The following is a 15365-nucleotide window of genomic DNA, read 5'->3' on the forward strand; positions in this document are numbered from 1 at the left end:
TATTATATTAATAATTTTTTATTAACACTAGTATATATTAATCTAAATTTTAATTTAAATTATCTACTCTCTCGCTCTAACATACTTGCAGTCTAATTTTCTATTAAGTAGTATAAAATAAAAAATTGATATTTAAATATTAGTTAACATAATAAAGTATAAAAGAAAATAAAGTATTACTGGTAGAGTAAAAGAAAAAACAATTTTTTATTAAAAGAAGAAATGATAGGAGTAGCTTGAGACCCGAAATGGAATATACATATTGCAAGTAATTTAGGAACGAGGAAGTATTATTTACAAATTTTTTAATTCAAATTATATAGTGTTGTTTAATTTTATAAAATGAATGAAAATAAAGAAAATAAATGTATTGAAGCAGAGTATGGGTCATAGGCGTCATGATATGATGAAAATGGAGATGTGACGTATAAAATGTAGTGTAGGTTGTGGACGAACTCAATATTAAAATCTAAAATAATCGATCAAATTTTGAGATGGCTTTGTCAGCATTCGAATTAAGCTTGAATATATTTAGTTAGCAAAATTATAGTCCTATACTATAAAATTGAGATTTCAATAATTTCAAAGAAAATTAAATTTAATGTATAAAATCATATAATTACAATTTAAATTTCAGCAATTGTGTATAATATAAATTTATCATATTTTTTTTCTAAGATTAGAAAATAGAAATATTACTATTTCAATTCACACACAATTAACCGCGGAATTCGCAAACATTTTCAGACAAACAAAGCCATCAAATTATCCAAATGCAAAACCATTTATTACTGCCACTTTCTAAAAAAGCGTACACACATCCATTAAAACAGAACACAACAAACCATCCCTCTCTCTTCAAAATCTGAGGAAGAAAAATAAATAAAGTATCGGATTGTTGTTTGTTTGCGAATCAATGGGCGTAGCAATGCACGTAAAATCCGACTCCGAGGTGACGAGCCTCGACGCCTCCTCGCCGCCGCGTTCTCCCCGGCGTCCCCTCTACTACGTGCAGAGCCCTTCCCACTCTCACCACGATCTCGAGAAGATGTCTTACGGCTCCAGCCCCTTCGCCTCCCCCGCCCACCACCATTTCCACTACCACTGCTCCCCCATCCACCACTCCCGCGAGTCCTCCACCTCCCGCTTCTCCGCCTCCCTCAAGAACCCCCGCCACTCCTCCGGCTGGCGCCGAATGCACCTCAAGTACGACGACGACGGCCCGGAGGCGGAAGGCGGCGAGGAGGGAGAGGGTGAGGATGAGAGAGAAGACGGCGGCCAGGTGAAAAAAATGAGATCTTTGTCAATTGTCTTTCAATTAAATGTGTCTTAGTCTTAATTTAGTAAACTAATTTTCCACTTCGGTTAATTTTAATTTGCAGGTGAGGTTCTACGTGGCGTGCTTCCTGCTCTCGTTTGTGGTGCTGTTTACCATTTTCTCTTTAATTCTTTGGGCTGCGAGTTTTGCTTACAAGCCCAAGATTCTTGTTAAGGTTAGTTTCAATTTGGTTTATTATTACTAGTATCATTTTTGTGTTTTAGATTTCGAGTTTGTCTACTGGTTTTGAAGCAAGAATGCGTGATCGGTGAATGTGGACCTCGAATGCTTGAAAAGAAGCAGGAAATTGCGTCAAGATTCACTTTTTATGTTTGTTTGGTGTTTTGGTCTCTTGTCGTTACTTGAGCTTACTGAGTTAACACGCTCTCCGAGTTCTCATATTGTGTATAGTGGGTTATATGATATCCAACGGTCAATAGCTTTTCACAAGTGGAGAAGCGTAAAGAAAGGATTTTTACTCCACTGGTTAAAAGCAATGGAACAGCCTTTTTTTAGTAACCCTAACTTGAAAGGGGCACATCAAGTCTACAAAATTTGAACTAAAAATACTGCTTCAGAATACATGATTGAAATAGTTTTGTTGTAATGATGTGAATAGATTGGATTTACAAGTTTGGAATAATGTGAGTGGAATTTAATTTGTTGGAAGCATCAAAATAATTCAGTATAGTAAGTTGATAAGGATTGGTGCTGATATGTTACTATCACCAACTGCAAAGGTCTGTTTCAGTGTGTATCCATTTATTGAAAACTGAGTAGTGTGATGATATGGTGTGGACAGAACATTTTGTTTGAGAATTTTTATGTACAAGCTGGGATGGATGCCAGTGGGGTACCAACGGATATGCTCACCTTGAATTCGACGGTCAAGATCTTCTATCGCAATCCAGCCACCTTCTTTGGCGTCCACGTCACCTCCACCCCCCTCGAGCTTCACTACTTTGACCTCAAGGTCGCATCCGGCCATGTGAGTTGCCTTCGTCCCTTGTTTCACTCTCGTACTTTATCGACATGAGATTAGCTAGGGCACGCGTTTGTGTGGATGCTGTTTTTAATGCTAGCTTTCATGGCAACGTGGTATGTCCATGGCTGAATTGGTAATGAAATAGTGACATGCAATTCTTTAACTGTTTTGTATTGTTCTTGCGTTCGATGTGTCATTCAGGGGTGGTCGCGTAGTTTCCATTTTTAGAAACTACGGCAAAAAGTTGTGTATGTCGTGTTTACAATCTTATGATATTTTCTTAATATTAGAAATAGTTCAAAACTTAATGCTCCCTTATTTGTGACAATGCTCAAAATTAGTCGAAAACTACTAAGTGGTTCGTGTTTGTGAGCAGATGATGAAGTTTTATCAGTCGAGGAAGAGTGAAAGGAAAGTGATTGCAGTGGTTCAGGGGCGGCAGGTGCCCCTGTATGGAGGGATAGCGGCTCTGGACTTTGCAAAGGGGCGTGTGGACGACATGTCGGTGCCACTGAACCTAAGCTTTGTAATAAGATCGAGGGCGTACATCTTAGGAAGACTGGTGAAGCCCAAGTTCTACAGAAAAGTCATGTGTGAAGTTAGCCTTAGAGGTAACCATTTGGGCAAGCCACTTAGTATGATCAAGTCTGATTCTTGTGTTTATCATTAGGAGATAATACTAGTTTGTAGTGACTATTTATATATGCAAATGTTCTTCTCTCTTACTTGTGCATTCTTGGTAAAGAAAAGTTATGTTCGAGCCCTTATTAAAGGATTGTTAACATCGATAAGGTTGTCGTTCCACTGACGAGGTCCACACGACACCCGCGACTTAGAGCATCCACGACAGAACCCGAACCTATGTTTTTCCCTTGCACTATTCATGTGTCAATTTTCGATATTTTAATATACTGATAAATCGTATAGTGATATTAAAAGAACCAAATAATCTGGGCAATTAATGGCCAAAAAGAGAAAATTGACATAAAAGTAACTTCATATTACATTTAACAAATACAATGATTGTCTCCCAAAACCTACTAACAAACTAAGTAATTTCCCAAAGTGAAAAAAAAAATCAAATTACAGGAAAATAAATATCAGCCCAAAAGCATTTAAAAAAAATAGAAGGTAAGTTTATAATAAAAAGAGAGATATTTTTTTACCCCTGAACTCCTATCAAGCTATTTAGTATAAGTAAATAATTTATTACTAAGGCTTAAAGAAGCTAACTTTGACACCGGTGTCAATCACAACATACAGACCAGCTGCAGTCAAAATAGCACTAAGGCCCATTCCAAGAAGACCTAAAAACCAGTTGATCCACCAAGATGGGCTATATGTTTTGGGCTTCTTCATCTTCAGCCACATGAAACATGGGTAGGCCAACGTTACCGGTAGAGAGATCCCTCCAACAAGCCCGGCCACGCTCCCGAGGAACGGGATAGCGACAGCCACGAAGAAGCATCCGAACCCAAACATTGCTCGAATGATCACCCGTAGCCACCAGGGCGCCGGCTTCTTGGACCTCGTGGTGTAAGCGGATTCCATGTCGTCGAACATAGGCATTCCGTATAATTGGAAAGAGCATATGGCATTTATTATGACAAAGAAGCTTATGAGGCCCAATATAGACCGCGCAACGTCTCGGCTATGGAACGCTAATAGAGCCGCTAACATACCTCCGTTGGGTGGAATCTGTGGATTCATACAAAAATTATTTGAAAGTCAGATTCTTTCTTATTAATTATGTATGGAATATTATTGAAAAAATGTACGAACCATGCCACCGTATGCCCAGTATCCGCCGATTGCCAACGGGAACAAGCACGCCGCTACAATCGTATAAGCAACTTTCACACCTCTCCACATTGGTATGCTTGATGGATGCTTCTCACTGGAAGGCATGGTGGCCTGTGCAAAAATTTGTAAAATATGACGACTTGTTTGCAAATAACCTTCAAACATTTGTTGTTGAAAAGTCAATTCTGCCGCATTTGAGAGCAGTCAGAAGTCAAGATTTCTTACGATTTTAATTCATATTTTATTTGAGTAATAGTAACATACTATGATATGATATCATTGATGTGAGATATGTGTAGTTTCTTAATTCAAATACATATAACACAAAATAATGATATTGAGTCAAATATGTGGGCTAATTAAATGGAAATTTTCCCAATGTCCCACTATGAGCCTAAATCAGCCAAAATCAGTGATCATGCATTAAATTTTAAACTTGGAGAATATTGAAGAAACATTAAATTCAAGAGAAAAATGGAAGATTAGAGTTATGGCATGAACTCACCTGAATTTCAAGAATGAGATTGTGGCCTCTGAAAGCAAAAGCAATGATCCCAAGTGCATTCAACACGTCAAAAATCTTGGCAATTTCCGTCTTGGACCGGACCGGGTCGTAGGAGACGTTCGGCAGCCTGCCCTCCGCCACGGACACCGCCCAAATCGCGGTGCAGTACCCGACCGCGGTGAGCGACCCGACCAGCGACACCCCGGCGATCGAGTTCAAGTTTGGAAGCTGTGACAGAAGCACCGCCACGCACGTGAACACTAGGTACCACTCCACGGTCGTCAATGGCTTCGAAGTGCACCCGTCCCCACAAATTGTCCCGTAGAACATCTTTGAGGTTGAGCCGCCTATCACGATCAGCGCCACGCACGTCCCACCGGAGAGGTACATGATCGGAAAAGACGCTAGAAACTTCGCTAGCCTATCACCTATTTGGAAAAAAATATTATCATAAGAAAAAATATGTATAAACAAATTTTGTAATAGTATTTCATGTGACATACCAAAAGTTGCACTAGCTAATTGCATGTATCGGCTGTAACGGATTCCATCTTCGGTGGATTCGTGGATGTGCACAAGTAAATAGAGAGTGTATAGTTGCCAAATGAAAGCCAAAGTCAAGCCAATAACGCCCCATGCCCTATAAAATTGAACAAGATCGAGTTTGCTTAATTTAATCAAACCCATACATATGCTAAATTTAATGAATATTAGTAAGTAACTATATTAATTTGATTGATTTTACCAGCCAAGGATGGTGAAAGCGACAGGTAAGACTAGAGCTTGGATCCCAATTCCGGAGCACAAAGTATGATAAGCTGCATAATAAGCATTTCCATTTCTTGACTCGGTGATTGGGAGCCAGGCATCTTGGGGGTCGAGTTTGGTGAGCTTGATGGCCTTTCTAAGGGGGCTGCCCAATGGGGTGATGAAACGTGGCGTCCGGATTCGCGGCGTTTTGCGGTTGGTGCCTCCCGGGGTGAGGAGGGGCGATCGGGTGAGGGAGGGCGAGTGGAACTGCGAGGGAGGGAGTGACACGATTGGGGGGGTCGGGGCCACGGACATCGGCCGCGGGGTTATCGGAGCCGAATTTGCGGAGTCCGTCTCACCATGAGCCGGATGATGGTCACCCATTTTGGCTTCTCTTGTGTTGTGTTGGTGAGTGTGTGTGATCATTCAAATATTATTATTGTAGGGGTGGCTAATTTCTATACCCTCACAAAGTCACAAGCTTTGTGGAAAATATGAGGGTGTATATATAGAGATGGGTGTTTTAATTTGATTTTTTAGGATAAAGTTGGCTTGATTAAAATGAGGTGGAGTATTTTAGATGTGTGGGGGTGTGTAATTGAATTGAATAATTGTATAGTTGAGCATTTAATAATTGAAAAATAGGTGGTTAGTGTGTGTTAATTGACCAATATTTTAGTTGATTTTGACGAAATATATAAAGCAAGTATGGAATTTACGAAATTGGCTGCCTGCTTATGCTGTTGGCCCTTTTTATTATGCTGAATTTGCGTGGAAACATGCTATTGTTTTCACATTCAAGGACAAGGTCGTGTTTGGGGGGCTATCATTGCTTACGAAAAGAATATGGGAAATGCATTAATAGTTGTATCATATGAGTGTTATTTTATTTAAATTGTTTTTTTTTTGTCATTTCCTGAACTAAATGAAAGATATTTAAACTGAGGTCTCGCTCTTTTATTTTGGATGACCATTGAACATTGACTGAACAATCCAAAATTACACAAAAACTTATTTGGTCAGTATAATATCAATCTTATGTAATTTACTGTCAATTACAAGAAAACCAAGATATAATTAGCTAGAGTGCACTTTGAGTATATAGCAGTTGTAAGCCAAAAAAATAAAATAAATCCAAGACTCATCATCCCATTATGTGATGCACTCAGTCTAGTTCTCCATTTAAATAGTATACTATAACTACTCGTTTCTGGTCATCTACGTTTGAATATTACGAATTTAATTCAACCAATAGTGAGAGAAAAAAAAAAGAGTAAATAAACCACAAGTTGACGGGAAAGAAGATCAAAGAAAGTAACCATTTACAATTATTGTTGATTAATAATGTTTCCAATGACAAAATACAGCCATCAAAGAGTTAGTGATGATTTTGTGGCAGGATAAAAACAAAGATTAGGTACATAAAGTTGAATTATTGAATGAAGAAAGTATTGTATTTCTTATATGAGATGGAGGGGAAATAAAATGATAAAATTGGAATCATGTCACAAACACAAGCAGAGACAGAAGCTTCACATCATAAGTCCATCTCAAATTTTGTGTTACAACCGCACGCCATATATTTTTTATAAAAATATTATAAGTTGTATAGAAAAAAACATTGAAATCACCTCGGACAACCACTTTGAATAAATCCGAGTCATAAGGTTGTTTTTATATTAATATTATTCTATTTTATTTGTATTTTATGTTATATTACTAGTAATAGCATAATTTAATCATGTCCTAATTGACGACAATATGAATAAAAAAGTACATTGGTCATTTCTAGAGAAAATATTTCTACTTTCTTTTGAAATAAAGAAAATGAAATTAGCATTTCAAAAAAAATTCTTTTAATTTATTGTCTGTAATTGCTCCTTATTAATTAATACTTAGACCATCTCCAAGGGTACACTAAAACTTAAAATGTGATAGGTTCTTCAAAACCAATCTCATTTGTTGTTTTTGGGGAAAAAATACCAATCTTTAGGTTTACATTAAATCCAAACCAAAAAAAAATTCAAATTTTATGAGTAAAAAAACATAATATAGAGAATATTCTTTTAAGTTAGAGTTTAATATAAATGGTTGGATTAAAATTATTGGAGTATTTAATATGACATTTATATTAAAATGAATTTAAGTTAAAATGTAAATGATTTGAGAGGCATTTATAACCTTAAACAAAATAAGAAATAGCACTAAAACAGTCTATTAGTTGGAAGAGAATCCTATTGTTAATAGATCTAGCCACATTTCAGTTAATCGTTATTATTACAAGTGTTGTTAAGTGGTCACATCTTTAACCTAGGCCTATTGATTTTGAGAAATATACTATTAATGTCCAATTTGACACATATTTCATTAACTTATTTATAAAATTAATATTGTATATAAAAATATAATACAAATTTAATTAACTTTTTTCACATAATTTAGTTTACATTTGCTTAAAACTCACACCAAGTCTAAATGAAATATATAATGAGAGAACTGCTGACTTTTTATCTCGACTTATTAAAAGTAAGAGCACCCACAACCGTGCTCTTGCCAACGGACACGGTTGTGGGCCCGACCCCACTTTTTCTGCCTGCTCTTAGGCAAGAGCACAACACCCACAGTCGTGCTCTTTCGCAAGGACGAGCACAAGGGTCCCACCATTCCATTATTCAATTTAAATAAAAACATTTCCACAAAATTAAAATACATTACACATACCCAGAATAATATTACAAAATACATTAAAAGTTAAAAATTACATAATTAAAATCCTAAAAATTAAAAATTTCATAATTAAACTCCTAAAAATTAAAAATTACATAATTAAATTCATAAAATTAAAAAACCCACTACTCATGGCTGAATTTCGCCCACATGTGTTTGATTAGGTCTTCTTGTAGCTCAACGTGGGTTCGTGTATCGCGCAATGTGTGCCTTGTTTCGATCCTCTCACCCACCGCCGTATGCACACCTCGGCGGGGGAGAGGGGAGACCTCGCGCTTGAGCTCCCGGCTTCATCCCCGTCGTAGAAGCTAGCCGCCCTCGGTCCTTTGTCGACTATAATCATGTTGTGTAAGATAATACACGTGTACAAGATGTCGGGGATATTTTTCACGTACCACAGCCGAGCCGGGGCCTTCACAATGTTGAATCGGGCTTGAAGGACCCCAAAGGCTCTTTCGACGTCTTTCCGCGCGGACTGTTGACGCTGCGCAAAAAGAACCCGTCTCGGGTCTTACGGGTTGCTGAGCGTCTCCACGAAAGTCGACCACCTTGGGTAGATACCATCGGCGAGATAGTAACCCATGTGGTATACATTTCCGTTGACGGTGAAGTCGATCGTCGGTGCTACACCATTCAACACATCATTGAAGAGGGGTGAAGAATAGAGCACGTTCAAGTCGTTGTTGGATCCGGCAACACCAAAATATGCATGCCAAATCCATAGGCGGTAGTCGGCGACCGCTTCAAGGATAAGTCTTGGGCCGCCTCCTTTGTGGCCGATTAAGTGTTGCCCCCTCTAAGTAGTCGGGCAATTCTTCCATCTCCAATGCATGTAGTCAATGCTGCCAAGCATTCCGGGAAAGCCATGGACTGATTCGTGAAGACGAAGCAACCGTTGGCAATCATCGGTGGTGGGTGCCTGAAGGAATTCATCACCGAAAGCTGTACGAACGCCTTCGCAAAAATATTTAAGACAAAGGATTCCAGTGGACTCACCGACATGCAAATACTCGTCGAAGAGGTCGGCCGTTTGCCCAGTAGCGAGTTGTCGGATGGCACACGTACACTTCTGCAACGCCGATAGACTTTGCCGACCTGCTGCATCTGGACTTGTTTGGAAGAATTCAACACGGGCGGGCAATGTGTTGACAATATGTATAAACAAGCGCTTTGACATGCGAAAACGGCGCCTAAAGTAATCTTCCGGAAACCGCGGCGGGTCGGCAAAATAGTCGGCAATGAGCCTTTTGTGGGCTCCCCCCGGTCACGATGGATGTAGCGGCGAGTTGATCTAGTTGGTTGATGAGGAGGGGCAGGGGTATTCCCTGCGACATATGCTTCATAAGCGGCACGATGTTGTTCGTAGTATTCTTGTTCTTCGCGCTCCGCTTCCGCAATGAGATGAGTGAAATCCATTTGAGGTTTTGAGTGAGAGATGAAGGTGTAGATAAGTTGTATGAAAAATATGAATGAGAGATGAATGAGAGATGATTTGATGTGAAAAATGGATGATGAATGTGTGTATTTATAGATGATTTTGGGGGAAAATAAAAAAATAATAAAAAAAATACAGAAAAATGGGCCAAAAAATGGCCATTTTTTGGGATTTGGAAAATATATTTTTTTAATTTTTTGGTATTATTTTCGATTTTAAAAAAAATAAAAAAATGATTTTCTAACGGATATGCAGTTGGCCAATCACACACTGCCACGTCGCCTGCTCGCTGACACGGACGTGCTCGATGCATCGAGCAGCGCCGTGCTGTTAATTATGGAGCCTAAAATATCTCCTACCATGTTTAGGATTTGTTTCCTTGAAGTATATTTCCTTGTGATAGATTTATTCCTTAAAAGATATTTCCTTATGGAATATGTTTCCTAGTTTGACTAGAATTAGGGCTCTCTAGTTACTTATAAATAGAGGTGCTCCCTCATTGTTAAATCATCCTGAAATTATATAGTGAAATCCCTGGCTTGGCATCGCCCCCAGACGTAGATACACATTGTATCGAACTGGGTAAACAACTTCTTGTGTTCATTCTCTTTCATATTCGTGATTTCCTGTGTTTATTTCCCAACAACTGGTATCAAGAGCCTAGGGTTTAAGAGGCAGAAATCACGATGGGGATCGACGAGAAAATTGCTGTAGAGAAGTTCGATGGATCTGATTTCGGATTTTGGAAGATGCAGATTGAGGATTACCTGTACGGTAAAGATCTCTGGAAGCCTTTAAAAACCAAACCCGAAAAGATGGAACATGAGGAGTGGGAGCTGCTGGACAGAAAAGCGATGAGCGCGATTAGGCTATCGTTGTCCAAGGATGTGGCTTATCACACGACTGCAGCAAAGTCGACAAAGGAGATGATAAAGATCTTGGAGGACATGTATCAGAAACCATCAACGGCAAACAAGGTACATCTGATTAGACGATTGTTTAATTTTAGAATGCAAGAGGGAAAGCTGGTACAACAACATCTCAACGAGTTCAACATGATTACTTCGCAACTGAACTCGGTTAATATAAAATTCGATGATGAAATTCGTGCCCTGATTTTGCTATCGTCTCTGCCTGAGAGTTGGGCTGGCACAGTGACAGCAGTTACTGCTGCAGAGACAAAACTAACAGTTGACAGAGTAAGAGATCTGATGATTGGTGAGGAAGTTCGCCGGAGAGAATCAGGATCTTCTACTTCGGGATCAGCACTGAATACAGAACAGAGAGGCAGATCGAAGGGAAAGCAAAATCGTGGAAGATCAAATTCCAGAGGAAGGAGTCAATCCAAGAAGGATTTGGATAAAGTTAAATGCTGGAATTGTGATGAGTTTGGGCATTTTAGAAATCAATGTGAGGCACCGAAGAAGTATAAGAATAAGGATCAGAAGGACAAGAAGACAACAAACGCTACCATGTCTGATGACGATGGCGAGACGTTGGTCTTGAGCGTCAGTAGTCCGATGGAATCGTGGGTATTGGATTCTGGGGCGTCGTTTCACTCCTGCAGCAATGTGGAGATAATGGAAGACTACGTTTCTGGCAATTTTGGGAAGGTACATCTGGCTGATGACGAGCCCTTAGATATCGTGGGAAAGGGAAACGTGAAGGTAGTGACGTCCAATGGATCCGTAATAAAACTGAATGGAGTCAGACACATTCCTGGATTGCAGAGAAGTTTGATTTCGATTGGGCAGCTTGATGCAGAAGGGTACACCGTGACGTTTGGCTGCAACAATTGGAAGATTACCAAGGGAGCTATGATAGTAGCTCGAGGTAAGAAGGAGGGTACGTTGTATACCACAACTAACTCCAAAGATTGCATTGATATTGCAAGTGAGGCAAATAATGCAGATTTGTGGCACTGTCGTCTTGGCCACATGAGCGAGAAAGGGATGAAGATAATGTGCTCAAGAGGTTTACTGTCTGGCTTGAAAACTGTTGAAGTTGGCCTGTGCGAGGATTGCGTGTTTGGGAAACAGAAAAGGGTGAGTTTCTCAAGAGGAGGCAGAAAATTGAAGACACAGAAGTTGGAGATGGTCTACACTGATCTATGGGGACCAGCACCTGTGAAGTCCCTAGGAGGCTCTGAATATTATATGACTTTCATCGACGACTCTACTCGAAAGCTATGGGTTTATTTTCTGAAGAGTAAATCCGATGCGTTTGACGCTTTCAGGAAATGGAAAGCCCTTGTTGAAACTGAAACCGGGATAAAGGTGAAGTGTCTAAGATCCGATAATGGAGGAGAATATGAACTTGCAAAGTTCAAGGAATTCTGCGTCGAGAATGGAATCCGCATGGAGAAAACTGTGAAAGGAACTCCACAGCAGAATGGAATCGCAGAGCACATGAACAGAACGTTGAATGAGCGAGCAAGATGCATGAGGTTGAAAAGTGGATTGCCAAAGAGTTTTTGGGCAGATGCAGTCAACACAACTGCATTCCTAATTAATAGAGGTCCATCAGTTCCCTTGGAGTTTCAGATACCCGAGGAGGTTTGGACAGGAAAAGAGGTAAATCTATCTTTCCTACGCATATTTAGTTGTGTTGCTTATGCTCATGTTAGTTCCGTTGAGAGAAGTAAGTTGGATGCTAAATCTATTAAGTGTACGTTCATTGGTTATGGAGGCGATGAGTTCGGTTATAGACTCTGGGATGAGCAGAACCGTAAGGTTATTCGCAGTAGAGATGTCATCTTCAATGAACAGGTATTGTACAAGGATAGATTGGAGGCGTCAAGTCCCAGCAGTTCTGAGCCACAAGTGGTCGAGCTAGACATCTCAAACTCGAGTGGGAGCAAGGAGAGTCAGAATGCTGAAGAGGTGCTTGAAGAAGAACCAAGCACTCCACCACCGACTATTCCGCTGCCTAAATCGACTAGAGAGCGACGTGCACCTGATAGGTACTCGCCCTCTAATTTCTATTTGTTACTTATTGATGGTGGTGAGCCCGAGTGTTATGCAGAGGCAGGAGAAGGTCCTGATAAACGAAGGTAGAAAATTGCCATGGATGACGAGTTTGCCTCTCTTCTCCTAAATGGCACATGGGAGCTTGTGGAACTTCCTAAAGGGAAAAAGGCATTGCATTGCAAGTGGGTCTATCGAATCAAAGGTGAAGCTGATGGTAGCAAGCGCTACAAGGCTAGGCTGGTTGTCAAGGGATTTGAGCAACGATACGGTATTGATTATACAGATGTGTTCACTCCTGTTGTGAAACTAACTACTATTCGTTTAGTGTTGAGTATGGTAGTTGCAGAAAATCTATTGTTACATCAGATGGATGTAAAGACGGCATTCCTTCATGGTGATTTGGAGGATAAGTTGTACATGACACAGCCTGAAGGATTCATAGTAAAAGGAATGGAAAACCTTGTATGCAAGTTGAAGAAGAGCTTGTATGGTTTAAAGCAAGCTCCAAAGCAGTGGTACAAGAAGTTTGATGGATTCATGATGGAGATTGACTATAAAAGATGCTACGCTGACCATTGTTGTTACTACAAGAGGTTTGACAAGAACTATCTTATTCTGTTATTATATGTTGATGATATGTTGATCGCAGGAGGTGATCAAAAGGAGATGGATAAGTTGAAAAGGCAATTGTCTGAACGATTCTCCATGAAAGATCTTGGAGAGGCTAATCAAATTTTGGGCATGAGAATCGAGCGTGACAAGGCGGCAGGAAAATTGTATCTTTCGCAAGCTGCTTACATTGGTAAGGTTTTGGAAAGATTCAACATGGATAATTCGAAGCCAGTAAGTGTGCCTTTGGGCAGTCACTTTAAGCTGTCGAAGAAGGAGTCGCCGAGTACAAAAGAAGAACGTGCTGAAATGAAGAAAATTCCTTATGCTTCAGCAATTGGCAGTATTATGTATGCAATGGTGTGTACGAGGCCTGATATTGCACAAGCAGTGGGAGTAGTGAGCCGGTTCATGGGTGATCCGGGCAAGCAACATTGGGAAGCAGTTAAATGGATCATTCGATACTTGAGAGGTACTACAGAAAGCGTCTTATGTTTCAATGGCAAGAATGTCGAGCTGGCAGGTTATGTGGATGCAGACTTGGCGTCCAATGATCTTGATGGGAGAAGAAGCACAACCGGGTATGTATTTACTTATGGTGGTACTGCTATTTCATGGACTTCTAAGTTGCAGAAGACTGTTGCTTTGTCTACTACGGAGGCTGAATATGTAGCTGCGACAGAGGCAAGCAAGGAGATGGTGTGGTTGCAGAGTTTCTTAGATGAACTTGGGAAGGAGAACAAGAGTAGCATACTCTACAGTGATAGTCAGAGTGCTATTTTCTTGGCGAAGAATCCAGCGTTTCATTCTAGGACAAAGCATGTGGAGTTGAAATATCATTACATCCGACACCTAGTGGAGATGAAAATCCTGCAACTTGTGAAGATACTTGGAAGTGAGAATCCTGCAGACATGTTTACTAAGGTGGTGACCTTAGAGAAATTGAAGCTATGCATAGCTTCAATTGGCCTTGGAACTTGAAGAGAAGGTTAGGCGATGCTAAGCGGATGAAGGGATGAGATCACGAGGAAATGGTTGTTTAGGAGTTGTTAGTCTCCAAGTGGGAGATTGTTAATTATGGAGCCTAAAATATCTCCTACCATGTTTAGGATTTGTTTCCTTGAAGTATATTTCCTTGTGATAGATTTATTCCTTAAAAGATATTTCCTTATGGAATATGTTTCCTAGTTTGACTAGAATTAGGGCTCTCTAGTTACTTATAAATAGAGGTGCTCCCTCATTGTTAAATCATCCTGAAATTATATAGTGAAATCCCTGGCTTGGCATCGCCCCCAGACGTAGATACACATTGTATCGAACTGGGTAAACAACTTCTTGTGTTCATTCTCTTTCATATTCGTGATTGCCTGTGTTTATTTCCCAACACGTGCCAGCGGCAAGAGCGCAGCGGCGGACAGCGGTGCCGCGCCGCTGGACGGACGGACTGACGAGCGCCGCTCTCCGTTGTGCATGCTCTAATTGATGAAATTTTTTGTAAAAGAAGGTGGTCGTCCTTATCTTAGGGAAAATTAGACATCTATATAAGTGTAGTCGTAGATGTATTTTGTAATCAAAATTGGCCACGTTTTAATTAGTGTATACTGTATAGGCTGTATAGCAGCCAACAGATAGATAAATACAACTATATATGGCTCACATAGTTTGAATTTCAGGTCTGTAATTAATGGAAATCGACACAGGGTATATGACAAATCTCTAATCATCATAATCTTATAAATACATTATTAAAATAGTTATGCTGCCATTAAAGACTTTTCCTTCATCACAATTAATTCCTACCTATAAATATAAATTATACTTAGATATATTTCACAATAGCACACCATCACTCCATCAGATATAGATGCTCTATAAAAAACAAAAAAAACAAAAAAAAAACAAAAAATATCATAATCACACACGCACAAAAAATATGACACATACATAGTGGGATTTATATGTACGTTATTATCGAACATGTTTTTATTTCTATTTTAATTAGATGATTTGGTATAATTGATCTAGGGGAAGGGTCTATCTCTTAGCCATTTTGTTGGTCGATATAGGTATTAGAAGTTATTTTCCTATGTTTCTTTATTTATATTATTATTATTTTATTTTTTAATGAGGCTAGCTGGTTTGTGCTGTGTGTGTTGGCTTCTTCACAAAAACGCACCACGTTCAACATAAAATGGAGTGTGAAAATTAAGGGGGAAAATAGAATCTTCGCAAAAATTGCAAGAAAAATGGTAGTACATCTCTAA

At 39.5% G+C, this 15365-nt stretch overlaps 2 protein-coding genes across 2 annotated transcripts; one reads left to right on the top strand and one right to left on the bottom strand.

Moving 5' to 3' along the window:
• Window positions 1-784: 784 nt before the first annotated feature.
• LOC121746970 lies at window positions 785-3028 on the top strand. The gene is made up of 4 exons (XM_042140942.1): window positions 785-1282; window positions 1383-1493; window positions 2121-2306; window positions 2680-3028. Exons 1-4 carry the CDS (start codon window positions 917-919, stop codon window positions 2971-2973), a joined length of 957 nt encoding a protein of 318 aa, XP_041996876.1. The 5' UTR covers window positions 785-916; the 3' UTR covers window positions 2974-3028.
• Window positions 3029-3265: 237 nt separating this feature from the next.
• Window positions 3266-5845, bottom strand: LOC121748852 (lysine histidine transporter-like 8). Its single transcript, XM_042143399.1, has 5 exons — window positions 5357-5845; window positions 5115-5251; window positions 4612-5039; window positions 4086-4217; window positions 3266-4001 (listed from the first exon to the last, which is right to left on the bottom strand). Exons 1-5 carry the CDS (start codon window positions 5785-5787, stop codon window positions 3516-3518), a joined length of 1614 nt encoding a protein of 537 aa, XP_041999333.1. The 5' UTR covers window positions 5788-5845; the 3' UTR covers window positions 3266-3515.
• Window positions 5846-15365: the final 9520 nt, after the last annotated feature.

Source organism: Salvia splendens, chromosome 9 (assembly GCF_004379255.2).
Source record: "Salvia splendens isolate huo1 chromosome 9, SspV2, whole genome shotgun sequence".
NCBI lineage: Eukaryota > Viridiplantae > Streptophyta > Magnoliopsida > Lamiales > Lamiaceae > Salvia > Salvia splendens.

Bases quoted from the DNA above. Each gene is read 5' to 3' on its own strand.
- LOC121748852 (XM_042143399.1), bottom strand. From the start codon at position 5,787: ATGATCACACACACTCACCAACACAACACAAGAGAAGCCAAAATGGGT. The intron at 5,252-5,356 runs GTAAAATCAATC...TCAATTTTATAG, and splicing joins GCTTTCACCATCCTTGGCTG to GGCATGGGGCGTTATTGGCT. The intron at 4,002-4,085 runs GTTCGTACATTT...ATGAATCCACAG, and splicing joins ACTGGGCATACGGTGGCATG to ATTCCACCCAACGGAGGTAT.
- LOC121746970 (XM_042140942.1), top strand. From the start codon at position 917: ATGGGCGTAGCAATGCACGTAAAATCCGACTCCGAGGTGACGAGCCTC. The intron at 1,283-1,382 runs GTGAAAAAAATG...TTTAATTTGCAG, and splicing joins AGAGAGAAGACGGCGGCCAG to GTGAGGTTCTACGTGGCGTG. The intron at 1,494-2,120 runs GTTAGTTTCAAT...TGGTGTGGACAG, and splicing joins AGCCCAAGATTCTTGTTAAG to AACATTTTGTTTGAGAATTT.